General features: G+C 54.2%; 1 protein-coding gene across 1 annotated transcript in view; it reads left to right on the forward strand.

Annotated features, from left to right (window-relative positions):
- ST6GALNAC2 (ST6 (alpha-N-acetyl-neuraminyl-2,3-beta-galactosyl-1,3)-N-acetylgalactosaminide alpha-2,6-sialyltransferase 2) overlaps positions 1-11,965 on the forward strand; it is a 15,450-nt gene extending 3,485 nt beyond the window's left edge. Inside the window, exons 2-10 of the mRNA XM_006886355.1 lie at positions 940-1,000; positions 2,195-2,256; positions 2,447-2,621; positions 3,457-3,625; positions 5,266-5,404; positions 7,357-7,460; positions 9,010-9,093; positions 11,019-11,118; positions 11,798-11,965. Coding sequence (XP_006886417.1) covers positions 940-1,000; positions 2,195-2,256; positions 2,447-2,621; positions 3,457-3,625; positions 5,266-5,404; positions 7,357-7,460; positions 9,010-9,093; positions 11,019-11,118; positions 11,798-11,965 — 1,062 coding nt within the window. The remainder of the gene's footprint in view (positions 1-939; positions 1,001-2,194; positions 2,257-2,446; positions 2,622-3,456; positions 3,626-5,265; positions 5,405-7,356; positions 7,461-9,009; positions 9,094-11,018; positions 11,119-11,797) is intronic.
- Positions 11,966-13,181: the final 1,216 nt, after the last annotated feature.

The following is a 13,181-nucleotide window of genomic DNA, read 5'->3' on the forward strand; positions in this document are numbered from 1 at the left end:
TGTTGTTGTGGACCATCAAAGCAGAACAGACCCATATCTGACCCTCCAGCAGGTTTTCAGAGGCAGTAAATCACACGGGAGGAGACTGCCCATTCTTCTCCCTCCAAGCAGCCAGTGGATTCAAACCACGTGCCTTTGGGATTGCAGTGCAGTCTATTACCACGAGGCCATCAGAGCTTCGTATTGTTAGGTGCCATCAAGTTGACTCCAACTCAAACTGCCCTGTCCACGGAAGGAAGGGCCGTCTTCCCCCGTGTCATCCTCAGTCACCTGCCCCGTGTCATCCTCAGTCACCTGCCCCATGCTGTCCTCACAGTCACCTGCCCCATGCCGTCCTCACAGTCACCTGCCCCTGTGCCATCCTCAGTCACCTGCCCCCGTGTCATTCTCAGTCACCTGCACCCGTGCTGTCCTCACAGTCACCTGTCCCCGCATCACCTGCCCCCATGCTGTCTTCCCAGTCTCCGCTGGTTCAAGCCCGTGGCCGCAGGCACTCTGTCAGTTCATGGTGGTGAGGGCGTACCACTGCTTCACCGACCCTCTGCTTTGTGTAGTGAAAACATCACTTTGATAAGTTACCGCGAAACCAAAACTTTGATTTGACTTGTGTTGTTTCGACATTCTCTTTATGGGGGTCTGGAATGGAAGTGGCCTCTGGATTATGCCTGCGGTGCCCCACTGTCCCTACGATTGCCCTTTCAACATCCTCTGAAGGGGTTGATTTTGAGGCAAGACATGGTAAAGTGACCATGTTTTATGAGTCTGAAGAGAGAGTCAGAGCACAGAAATAAAGGCCCAGGGGATGTACACGTTTGCGCGCTGACGGACGGACTTTGTTGGCCCCCAGAACTCAGGAGTCAGCCCAGGAGACCCCAAGGGGCAGGCAAGCCCCCCGGTGAGCCCATCTAGATTCAGCTCTACTTCTGTCTTCTCCTCCAGGAGCACCCCATCATTGCCAGCATTCTTTGGACGAAGCCCACTGAATTCCTGGACAAGAAAGGTATGTGGTGATGCTCTGGGCACCCCCAATTCAGCAGGGAGGAGAGGAAAGACGTTCTCCTAACAGTGTAGGATGCTCACAGCAACACACACATACCCCTGCCCTGGCTCACTGCGTGTGCTGACCTCACTCATCTGTAACTGGTGTTGGCTCAGCTTCCCATTCCACACAACCCTCCTTACACCACTTCCCGACCACCCACGAGCTGCCTCCTTCCGGTGCCCACTCCACAAGCACGGTTCAGGGCTGCTTCTAGAGAAAATACATCCTTATCCTATGACACGTGTCTTTCCTAACATTTCCTAACGTCAGCACCATTGTTAAGTTCCTGTCTTCAGTTTCCTGGGTTACTCACCCCACTTCCCCCACGAGTCCCATGGTCTGGAGGGGACATTCTGCACAGGATTGTAAGCTGTCATCTGAAGGCTTAGCAAAGGGCCAGGTCAGTGGTGACATCAGGCTTCAAATAGGTTCATTCCATCTAGACACCCCTGCTGAGAACATGCATTTCTAACCCACAGACTTCTAGGTCTCCATGTAAGTCTTCTGTATTTATAACTTGGCAAGAGAGACAGGATCTAGCAGAATCACCTGTGGATCTTGTAGACTCTGTAGAAAGGTAGATTCTGATTCAGTCTATCTAAGGTGGGAAGATATTTCTCAGCAGGGGGTTGTGCTGGAATGAACCTGCTTGAAGCCCTGAGTAACAACAGCTCCACAGGCCAAGGGTGTGTGGGATCCCCAGACGGTGGGGTTCCAAGGCCTTGGGGGGCCCTGGCTTGAGACACCAAGGGGAGAATACTCTGTAGGTGCCTGAGTCAGGTCTGACTCCTCATAGCCCTGTGGACGACAGAAAGCCTGAGCCACATCAGCCTCACAACCTCTATGAGTTTCAGTTTCTGATTGCAAACATGCCATCTATCCATCTCATGAAGAATCTTCCTCTCTTTTGCTGATTCTCCTTTTACACATGACAACCTTCCCCACAGATTGGCCCCTCTGGCCACGCACCCAAAGTCATATGAAAGGAACACTTCTGAGGAGCACGCTGCATTTCTCACAAGGCCCATTTCCTTGTTCTTCTGGTGCTCCCTGGTGCGTTCAGTACTCTTCACCAACACCACCAGCAGCCATTGCTCACGTGAATCCTACAGCTGGTGTCACAGAAGCTGAGCTGGATTCCCTCTCTTTTAGGCAGGACGGTCATACTCTTCACTGAGAAATACCCTAAAGATACCCAGGAGGAAGGGCAAGGCGTATGCCAGGAGCTACCAGGCCATGAGGAGGTGGCATCCCTGAGGGAAAGGGGTTGGGAGAATGGCCAGCTCTCCTCTCAGATCCTGAGGTGGCCAGATCTGGAGGAAGGACTGCTCATTCCCTCCTCACTCTCCTGTGGGGTCCTGGCTTCCCACCTAACTGGACTTGGCCTTCTTGTATTCCCCACAGAGGAGGCTGAGTCACTGCTCACTTAACTTCGCCATCCAGCGGCACCCCTACTTCCGGAAGCTGTTTAATCTCTCCACCCCAGTGCTGCTGTGGGGGGGTCCCTTCGGCCGGGAGCTCTGGGGCAGCCTGAGCCAGCACAAAGCCCCTTATGGCTGGCAGGGCCTCTCCTTCCAAGGTAACATCACACACCTCTCCCTCACGCCCTTCCACCGTCATTAACCCACCTTCTCCTCTGGTCAGGACGAGCCAAGGGCCATGGTTCTGGGCTGTGTGGGACTCCCACCTCACCTCAGACTACAAGTGGGGGGCTTTCACAATTGATTCTCTCATGTCTGGGAAGCTAGAAGCCTGAATAAGGGGTGTCAGTTCTAGGAGACGGCTTTGTCTGTCCACTCCAGGTTTAGGAGGAGGGGCAGTGAGAGGACAGCGGAGCAGCTCTCCACCTCGGGACCTCCCTGGCACAAAACCTGCCAATGTCCAAAGGCCAAGGTCAGAGGCTGTGGAGCCTCGAACAGCTCTGTTCATTATGCTGCTGTGGAAACCACCCTGCCTCACCCCAGAGAACTATCCACAGGCAGTTTTCCCACCTCCACCCAGCACTCCTTCTTGTTCAATATGCCCCATCTCATTCCTCAAACTATTGCCTTATGGAATTTACACAATCTTTGGAGGACACACAAATTTTTTTTGGAGGGGAAGTCAATAGATTATAATTCAGATTAGTAGAAGACAGGACAGTGCCCACAATGTGGAGCCTCATGGCTTTAGATCAGTGTTACAAAGTTCTCAGTTCTGCTAATATTGGCTCACCACCTCCCTAGGACTTGTACTTTGTGTGGACACTGAGGACCCAGTCAAGACCCCCTCACCTTCCTCTTTTCAGTTGGAGTCGGCCCTTCCCACCACTGTGCTCTGAGGGGCAGCTACTCTGGCCTCGGGTGACATGGAGCACCAGAACCAGAGGGTCTATGGAAGGCCTAGCCTGACCCCTCCTTGTGTTACATCCACAGCCATCACCTCCACCCTGAAGCTTCTCAACAACTCAGATAGCGCGGAGCTGTTTGCTGCCTCCAAGGAGCCACTTCCAGACTGCATCCGGTGTGCTGTGGTGGGCAACGGAGGTATCCTGAACGGTTCCCGCCAGGGTCAGAACATTGATGCCCATGACTACGTGTTCAGGTATGAGGGCAGGGGCCAGGGAGAAGGGGGAGAAGTTAGGAGGTAAGCTAGCCCCTGGCTGGAATCTGGGGAGCCACAGGCCTGGGCAGCACTGACCTGCTGAGAACTAGCTCATCAGGTGTTTCAGTTCATTTAGTAATGCTAGAATGAGTGAGTCAGCATGTTGTGTTGAAGTTATGAATTGCAATGTAGATAAATTGCAATTAATGCTTGCTATGAATGAGCGAATAGCTATGTAGTGATGAATGTCTGAATGGTAATGTAGATAAATTGCAATTAATGCTTGCTATGAATGAGTCCATATATTGTGATGAATTTATTCATTGCTATGTAGATAAATTGTAATTAATGTTTGGTTTTTGTCAAACATTCTTCTAAGTGGTACAGCACTGGTCTGTGCATTGCTGTATAGAGGTAACTCATGGTTGCTGTGATGCTAAACACTGATACTGATGTGCCAAATGCAATAATGGTTACCCTTGGGGGACAGTGTTTGGTGGAGCTCCCCAATTAAAGCAAGCTTTGGAAGCAGGCATGGCATCCACTTCCGAAATGGCTTGCCTCCAGAAACTCTATGAACAATGCTCAGGTCTTTCATTCATAGGGTCACTATGAGTCGTCCACAACTCAACAGCACTTAACAACAACAACATAATACTACAAGTGAGTGCTTTAACACACATAAATCTACTGCCTCACTAAGAGTCCAAGTGTAGGGTGCCAGCTCCAGGGCAAGGCATTCTCTGTTTTGGCTATGAGGAAAGGTCCTTGTCTCCTTTCAGCATTGGTGGGCTGGGAGTCCTGTGGAGACCTCCGTGTGTCTTGGCACCAATCTTCCCCTGTGTCTAGGAGGTTCTCAGCACAGAGACCCCAGGGCTAAAGGACACACTCTGCTCCTAGTTCTTCTTTCATGGTGATAGCAGGTCTCTCCGATCTCTGCATTCATTTAATCACTTTTATGTCTCACCAGAGATAGACTCAAGATACAACTGACTCTTGTAGATTGCATCCTGCCTCCCTAACAGCACAGAGATGAAGATTTACAACATACAGGATAATTACATCCCATCCCAACATGGAAGAGAATTACCTGCTACTAAGAACAAGGCCTAGTCAAGTACATATATTTGTTGTTGTTATGTGTTGTGGAGTATGATTCCTAGCGACCCTGTGAACAACAGATCTGAATCCTGTCCTGTCCTGTGCCGTCCTCATCATTTCTGACACACGTGAGCCCATTGCTGCTATCACTGTGTCAATTTGTCTTGTTGAGGGTCTTCCTTTATTTTGTTGACCCTCCACCTTTCCAATCACGATGATCCTTTCCAAGGAATATTCATCCTATTCCTTGAACATATGTTTTAGGGTGTCATAATTCAATCCACAGCAGACAGATACGGACAAAAAAAATGCCAACAGTAGACCATAAATGTAGAATGTGGGTGCTGCAGGCCAAGGGGTTGAGAGTACTGAGCAGCCAGGGCCAGAATGACCCACCTCAGGGGTCTGTTTGGAGCTGGTGACCAGAGGCTGGTGCGGGCAGGGCAGTGCCAGTGGTCCACACACAGAGGTATGCAGACAAGCATGGGGGAGCTGTGAAGTTGGAAAACAGACAATGCAACAGAGCCTGTTTTCACCAGACTCAATGGTGCTGTGATCAAAGGCTTCGAGGAGGATGTGGGCACCAAGACTTCCTTCTACGGGTTCACTGTGAACACAATGAAGAACTCCCTCATCGCCTACAAGCACTTGGGCTTTACCTCTGTACCACAAAGACAGGTGAGGCCTCTGCGGAAGCCATCGCTCCTGGAAGCCCCTCTGTGGGGTGGGCTGTGCGGTCCCCAGAGCTGAAAGTGTTGAATTGTGTTAGGATGCTGGCTACTTATGATGGAGGCCCTGCAGGAAAGAGGACCTCCCTGCTTCAGGGAGGGCAGGATTCTCCGGGGGCGTGAGATGTGGGTGCACTGACACAGCCTGCATGCTGGGCATCGTACATGCAGCGTACTGGGCCCCTTTCATTGGTAACAAACTGGTGTCCAACTTCATTAAGCAAGGGGTCAGGCCACACACCGCAGAGCGCACACTCCTTGTGGAGATGAAGCTGTCCCAGGTCCCCTCAGAGGCAAGGCTATTTGTTGAGTGCCTGCTCCTTCCAGTGTCCTTCTGGAACGTGTGTGGGTATCACAGCAGCCCCAAGCTGAAGCTTCATATGTATGTAGGGGGCAGGTCACCAACCCGGAGCCAGTGACCGAGAGAGCTGAGGAGCTATAGGCCTTTTACGACTTCAGTCTGAGACTCTCAGGAGTTGCAGGGTGACAGCAAGGGTTCAAACCCAGACCCCTGTGACCTCAGAGCCAGGGCAGGACCTGCTTTCCCACCAGGTGTGACCTCTCAGGTTCTCACAACAACGCTGAGAAATCTTGTTTGGAAACAGAAGTTGAGCGAGGTTGCGGAGCTTGCCCGAGGTCAGGGTGGGGGAGCCAGGTTTGAGGCTCTCTGCTGGCTTCTGGGGAGCTCTGATGGCGTCGTCTGCAGGGAGACGTGCTGCTAGCCCAAAGGCAGCACCTTCTAGAAGCTCGAATCCACCAGAAACTCCTCCAGAGAGAGATGGTGTCTCCTCCCTCCTGTGCACCTGCTGGTGGGTCGGCTAAGACTCATTCTGACTTGTTGCCGATGAGGTTTTGATGGTTTGAGTGTCTGCTGGCCTCCACCTTCTTTCAGCAACACCCAGTTCACATCGTACCTCAAGTCCCCACCAGCGTGTCAGGTCAGAAGCCCAGGACTTCCGTGCCACTGAATGGGTCCCCATTAAGTACTCTAGAAGCTTCCTCCTCTGAGCAAGGGATTCAGGAGTGTCCCAGAAAGAGTGTTGGTCCACCAGGCCCTCACTATACAATCTCCCTTAGTTCCTGAGAGAACAGAACGGGTAGCTTTATTTCATACATGGCCACAGGACTTGTATGAGTTCTGTCAACTGCTGACCAATGTCCCCAGTACCTCAGGCCTTCAAACACGCTTCTATTATCTCAGCGCTCCTGTGGGTCCGGGATCGATCAGGGGCAGCACAGGGGAGTGGTTTGGGCTCAGGGTCCCTCAGGTGGTTGCAGTCAGGACCGGCAGGGGGCTGCCCCCATCCAAGGGCACCTTGACTGGGACTGGTGTCAAGGTGTTGGCCTCTCAAAAGGACACAGGAGTCCTCACCACAGGGCAGGTAACTTCACCAGAGCAAGTTATAAGAGTATGTAAGGAAGCCGCGGTGCTCTGACCACCCATGGCCCTGGCTCCGGTCACATGTTCCCTTTTCACTTCCTTTGGGTAACTAGAAACCAGCCACTATTTTGGTCCACACACAAGGGGTTGACCACAGGGTTTCACCCCTTGCAGGAAGGAGTATCAACGGACTGTGAAGGTGTTTCAGAACTAGTGTAGTACTTCAGAGGGGACTTTGGTGAGCCAGTGCTTAAGGGATGGCGCTGCCAACTCAAAGACGTGCGGTTCTGATCCTCAGACACAGTACGGGAGAAAGATGAGCAGTCTTGTCCTGTGCATTTTACGGCCTCTGAAAACCCACCGAAGGGTCAGCTATGAGTGGATTCGACTTGACAGCACACACCCACCACTTCAGTATTTGAGGGTGGGAATTAGCCGAGGGACATTTCCCAGTCAGCCAGGGAGCTGGGGAGGAGGCAGCGGCGTCACCACTTGGCTAAGTGTGTCTCTTGCCCTGCCAGGACCTGCGTTATATCTTCATCCCCTCAGACATCCGTGACTACTTGATGCTGAGATCCGCCCTTCTGGGCGTGCCCGTCCCTGAAGGCGAAGATCAAGGGGACAGGTGAGCAGCCAGGCAGGGCATGGGGTGCTGGGGTGCTGTGGGCAGGGCTGGGTAAGACTGTGGTCACTCCACTCTCCTGAAGCCAAAGACGTCCCAGGTACCCCTCCTGATGCGACAGTGTAGTGACTGACTACACAGGCCTGGCCCCTCTGTTCAGGCCACTGTGTCTGTGACTAGCCTGGGTCCACAGCTGCCATGGACAGCGGCATGCCATTTACAGGGCCACTCCACAGGTGGTCTGAGCAGTTTCTGAAATCTGAGATGAGGGACCAGTGTCCATGCCACTGGTCCTGATGGCCTCCTCCCCAGAGCTGTGCTTGGAAATGGGAAGGGCTGGGTAGGCAGGAGCAGCAGGGGTAGGCTTGGACCTGCACGTGGGAACAGAGGACAAGTGGTCCCTTCCCACTTTTCCAACCAGCAGGGCGCCCCCAGCCCTTTGGACCCCCTCTCCTGTCCTGAGGTCTGGTCCCAGACATCTGGTCACCTCCTTCCCTCCACACAGAGCAGCATCAAAGGGTTCTTAGGAGATTGGCCTCACAGCCCAGCCCCACCCAGTCCTGGACATTACCCAACAATAGCTTACTGTGACCTGGGGGCTTTGTGACATGCGTGGGCTTGGCTCTTAGGGGGAGCTCCCGCAGGGTCATCAAGTGGACAAGAAGTCCCTCTAACACCAATGAGCTCCCCCTCCCACACCCCTAATCCATCCCCCACCCAATCCCCGTCCCAGTCCCGTTCCAATAATAACGTCCCCAGCCCTAGCCAGCAACACTCCAGCTCTGCCGCCCTAGTCCAATCCCCGTCCCCCACCGGAGGGGGCTCTGCCACCCGCCAGCCCTCTCACCCACCCACGCCCCCCTCCTCCCAATCCTCTTCCCGTACTTCCTCCCTGACTCCCAGCCCCCACATCCAGCATGTGTCCCGGGGCTCTTCCCAGGCCACGCCGCCCCCTTCCAAGTCTCCCTCCCAATTGGGTTTAAAACCCATCTCTCGGAACCCCTCCCAGGTCCCCTCTGTGCCCCTCGTCAAGTCGCCCTCCCCCAGCCCCACTGGCTCAGGCTCCTTCATTGGGCCCATGAGACGCATCCCCTCATTCATCGCCCCTTATGTGCCTCGATTCCTGAAGGAGCCCCCCTTTTTCCAGCCTCCCACTTCACCCTTGCCCCAAAACCACTGCTTCCCCTGCCCCTTCCCCTGCCCGCCCCCCTCTCCACCCCCTCCCCCAGACTCCCTCTACTTCCCTCTGCTGCCGCCCCCTCCTCACTACCCCAGCAGCAGCTGCTCCTTCCCCACGCCCCCCTCCCTCTTCCTACCCCCGTCCTCCCTGTCCTACACGCCACCCATGGAGGTCCTGGTGAGCGGGAAGCCACACGTGGTGCCCACCGTGCTGCCAGCCACCTTCTACACCCCCTTCTCCCGCTACTACACCCAGCCCCGGCCCCGCCGCGTGGCCCGCAGGCTGCCCTCACTGTCTTTGACCCCGCTGTCCTCTGGAACAATGCACGACATGAGTCCTGGCCGCTCTGTCCACTTCTTTCGTGGGTCCTAGGCCTCAGACCTATTTTGGACCAAAAGCCTCTGCCGGTAAATTCAAGATCCTTCATCCAGTATTCATCCGCTACCTGAGAGAAAGGTATGGGGCAGAGGGAGGGGGTGGAGGGACCGCCCAGACACATCAGATACCTGGATGGGGGGGGGGGAGTCAGGTCCGCCCAGACCCATCAGCTACCTGGATGGGGGGGGGGCTCAGATCTGCCCAGACCCATCAGCTGCATGGATGGGGGAGGGTCAGGTCCAGTGCCCCACCCCAACTCTATACTTGACGAAGGGACAGGGTGAGGGGGACAGAAGCACTGGAGCTGCAGCATCATTCAAGTGCCCCCCTCTGCTCTTGGCCACAGGCTCGGCCTTGATGGAGCTGGGGTGCTGTCCGGTCAGGAGGGGCTGGGCAGAGAGCTGGACTCAGGCTAGCTGGTGGGAACCCAAGGTGCAGGACAATCTGCTGGCTGGAGGGCGTGTCATCCATTTAGGCCCAAATGGCACAGCGGTTAAGCACTCCAGCACCCACTGTCTGGGGATAAAACACAGCTGTCTGTGCTCCTGTGAAAATGGTTGTTGCTAAGCATTGTCGAGTTGAAACTGACCCATAGCTGACCCCTCATCGGTTTTCTGAAGCAATAAATCAAGACAGAAAGAGACTGCTCACCCTTTTCCTGCGGAGCAGCTGGTGGATTCGAACCACAGGCTTTTGGGTTGGCAGCCCAACTCCTTATACAAAGCCACCAGAGCGCCCTCCCATGAGAACTACAGGCTGGGAAGCCCCATGGGGCATCTCTGTTCTGTCACATGGCATTGCTAGGAGCCGAAAATCAGCACCTAACAGCAAATTAACGCCAACAGCCAGCCAGGGAGCCCTACGAGGAGGAGCCTGGGGCCACCAGCCAGAGCTGGCCTCGCTTCCCCTCTCCCCTCCCTCCACGAGGGCTTCATGCCAGTCCTGCTAAAAGCCAGTAAGGAGTCATTCACAGACGGCTAACGTAGACCACTGACCTCAACTGGCAGGCAGGAGACTTTTGCCTCAGTGGTCGTTAGCTGAATCTGGAGATGTCTGTAGCGGTCCCTGGGTGGTGCAAATGGTTAGTGAAGGGTTAACTGAACCTACTCAGAAACTATGTAGAAAAAGGGGCCAGCAATCTACTTCTTTAGCTTACAGCCAAGAAAACGCCATGGGTCAGTGCCCCACACACAGGGTCGGCAGGAGTCAGAGCTGACCCGAGGACAAGGGGCCTGGGTTTTGGTTTGGAGACCTCTTTGGCTGTTACCAGGAGGTACAGGACCACTAGAGACTGAGGCCAGAGATGCTGTGGAAATGCAGAGCCCAGCCACACCGGAGAACAATCAGGCCCCGAATGTCAGAGAGGCCAAAGCTGAGAATCCCACCATAGACCATGCAGACTGGCCCTTCAGATAAAGCAGCTGGGGGAGGAGGAGGCAGGCCACACCCCACTTCAAAGAGCACATGGGCTCAGGCCAAGGGAGAGGTCAGAGCCCATTACACCCGACTGCAGCCTCATTTGTGTGCGCCCCCAGACCAGTGACTCCAGGTCCAGCCCTAGGCTCCCATCCTTCCCACACGTGACTCCTGTCTGGCCAAGGCTGGGCGTGAAGACACCGAGCTCTCAGACTGTTTGGAGACCAGCCTGGGCATTCTGGCCACTCTGTGGCCTGGGGTGGATGCAGGGTGCTTCAGAGGAGGGCTGCCAGGGAGCTGGGCCCAGAATGAGGCTCGCTGTAGGAGCTGGAAGTGAGAGCCAGAGGGCAGGCCTTCTCTGGGGCCGCCGTGGGCTGTCCCTTCCCTCTTTCTCACCCCATGTCCTTATTATGGACTTTTATTTCCACCAAAGTTCAGTTTACCTGGTCCCCCTCACAATAAGGTCAAAAGAGCCAGATTAGGGGGTCCCCCAGCCCTTGAACTGGTAGAGTCAGCTGGGCATGACCCCCAGGATAGTGAGGGACAGACATCCTTCCGCTGCTTCAAGGCCCTCTCTGTGCTTCCAGGTTTCTGAAATCAAAATTGATTAACACAAATTTTCGAGACCTGTATATGCCCAGCACTGGGGCTCTCATGCTACTGACAGCTTTGCATACCTGTGATCAGGTAAGTCCTCAGGAAAAAAGCCTGCAGCTAGAGGACCCGAGGCAGGGGCAGTTCTAACTCTGCACCCCAGGTCGTCTTAGCGACAGCTCCCAGCCCAGCCCACCCTCCTCCCCAACCTCTGCTCCACGTGCTGGCCGACAGGACACCCTTCTGAGAGCCTGCTCTTCACAGAGAGCTGAGTGGCCTTTACGGGGTCATCCTAGAACGGTGCTGGGTCTGGTCTTCCTTCCACCGGCGTGTGTACCACCTCCAAAGTTAGTGTGAGCGTTACAACAGTGAGACCTATCCTGAGGGGGCAGAGAGGAAGCCGAGAAGCCGATTAGAGGAAAGGGTTACAGCACAGCTAGGAGCTGGAGGGCAAGCACTGTTCCCGACCCCGCTTGGCAGAGTCCAGCACGTGGGGACCCTCTCAGTGAGAACAGGCTGTCCCAGGTTCCTGCTGTCATCTTTCAACTACAAGGGGTGTGAGCCCTTAGGTCTGAAACAGTTCTGGTGCTTGCCAGTGACGTGACTTGGGGACACTCTGGTAAGCTGAGCCCTCTTTGTAAAACGGGGGAAATCTCCCAAAGGCTGAGTGAGGAAATGGGTGAGCCGTTTATCTGCACCTGCATGTTAGCTGTCTCCCTCGAGTCTGGGCAGGTACACCAATAAATGCTAACCCGTACCTGTCCCTGCACAGGTTAGTGCCTACGGATTCATCACAAGGAACTTCCAGAATTTTTCTGAACACTATTTCGACAGGACAAAGCAGCCACTGAAATTCTACGCAAATCACGACCTGCTTCTAGAAGCCGTGCTCTGGCGGAACCTGCACGACGCTGGCATCATCCGGCTGTACCAGCGCTGACCAGCATGCAGGCCTGCTCCCCTGCTGCCCGACTCCGGCCTTTTCAGTATATGGGTGGGACCCCAGCTCCCCACAAGCCTCACATTCTCAACAGGGGACACAGAGGATGGGCCCACCACGACCTTCACCAAAGCCTGTTTCGCAGACATCAGTCTCGTCCATGGTTCACCCAAGAGAACTTTTGCTCCAGGTCTGAGATGGACAAAACGACCTTGGCCTCAAAACCAAACTGCTCCACACAGAACAGCCCCCCTGAGAGCAGAGAACGTGATTCTCACCAAAGGAGCAGGCGCACTCAGCGCTGAGCCCTTCAAGGTGGTGGTCAGCAGGCCAACTTGGGGTTCATTGACAGGACCAGGCCAGCAGTACAGCCAAGTGCACACATCCGGTAAAAGCCTCCCACCAGCTATGTCACCATTTCAACTCCCATACGGATCTTCACCATTGAGTCTTCAGAGACCAAGAACAGTCACCCTCACTTCTTATCAATGGGGCGGGAGTATCCTCCCCATGAGCTCATAGAGAACACAGAATTTGTCAGATTGTCACCAGAGTCTAGATCACTACGTAAAAGCTCAGATTGTCACCAGAGTCTAGATCACTACGTAAAAGCTGACATGATCATTTTGTCTTTGTGCTAACTTGTGGCTCACTCTAATTCAAGAACCAGGAGGGTTCTGGGTACGTGCCAAGGGTCGTGGAGGGAGGAATCCCATAAAAGGGGCATCATCTCCGTGTCAGGCGGCTCTCGGGTGGTGTAGCATCTGTTGGGAGTTGCTACCAACTCAAAGTCTGCACCTCTGGTGGTTCAAACCTACCAGTAGTTCCTTGGAAGGATGGGCAATGTTCTCCAGGTATTTGGTCATGGAAGCCCAATGGAAGGCCAGCCAGGGGTCAGTCTTGAGTAGATCACCTGTCACCAAGACTTACTAGGCGCTGAACACATGATATTAAGTCACAGCATCAGTAAGCATGAACTTTGTACATAAGGAAGTTCACTACTTTGAGACAGATTTCTTATTGTTATTACAGAATTATCATTTGAAGTGATTTCAGCATCTCCTATGCCCTGGAGCGAGGGAGCTCTGGTGGTAAGGAGTTGCACTGTCAACCCAAAGGTGGCATCCACCAGCAGAAAGATGAGCATCACTCCCGGTGGACAGACAGCCGGCTTAAGGGCCACCTGAGTTGGTCTGACTCCAGCGCACACGGCATG

Source organism: Elephantulus edwardii, unplaced genomic scaffold (genome assembly GCF_000299155.1).
Source record: "Elephantulus edwardii isolate Elephantulus edwardi_28Jun2011 unplaced genomic scaffold, EleEdw1.0 scaffold00048, whole genome shotgun sequence".
Lineage (NCBI taxonomy): Eukaryota > Metazoa > Chordata > Mammalia > Macroscelidea > Macroscelididae > Elephantulus > Elephantulus edwardii.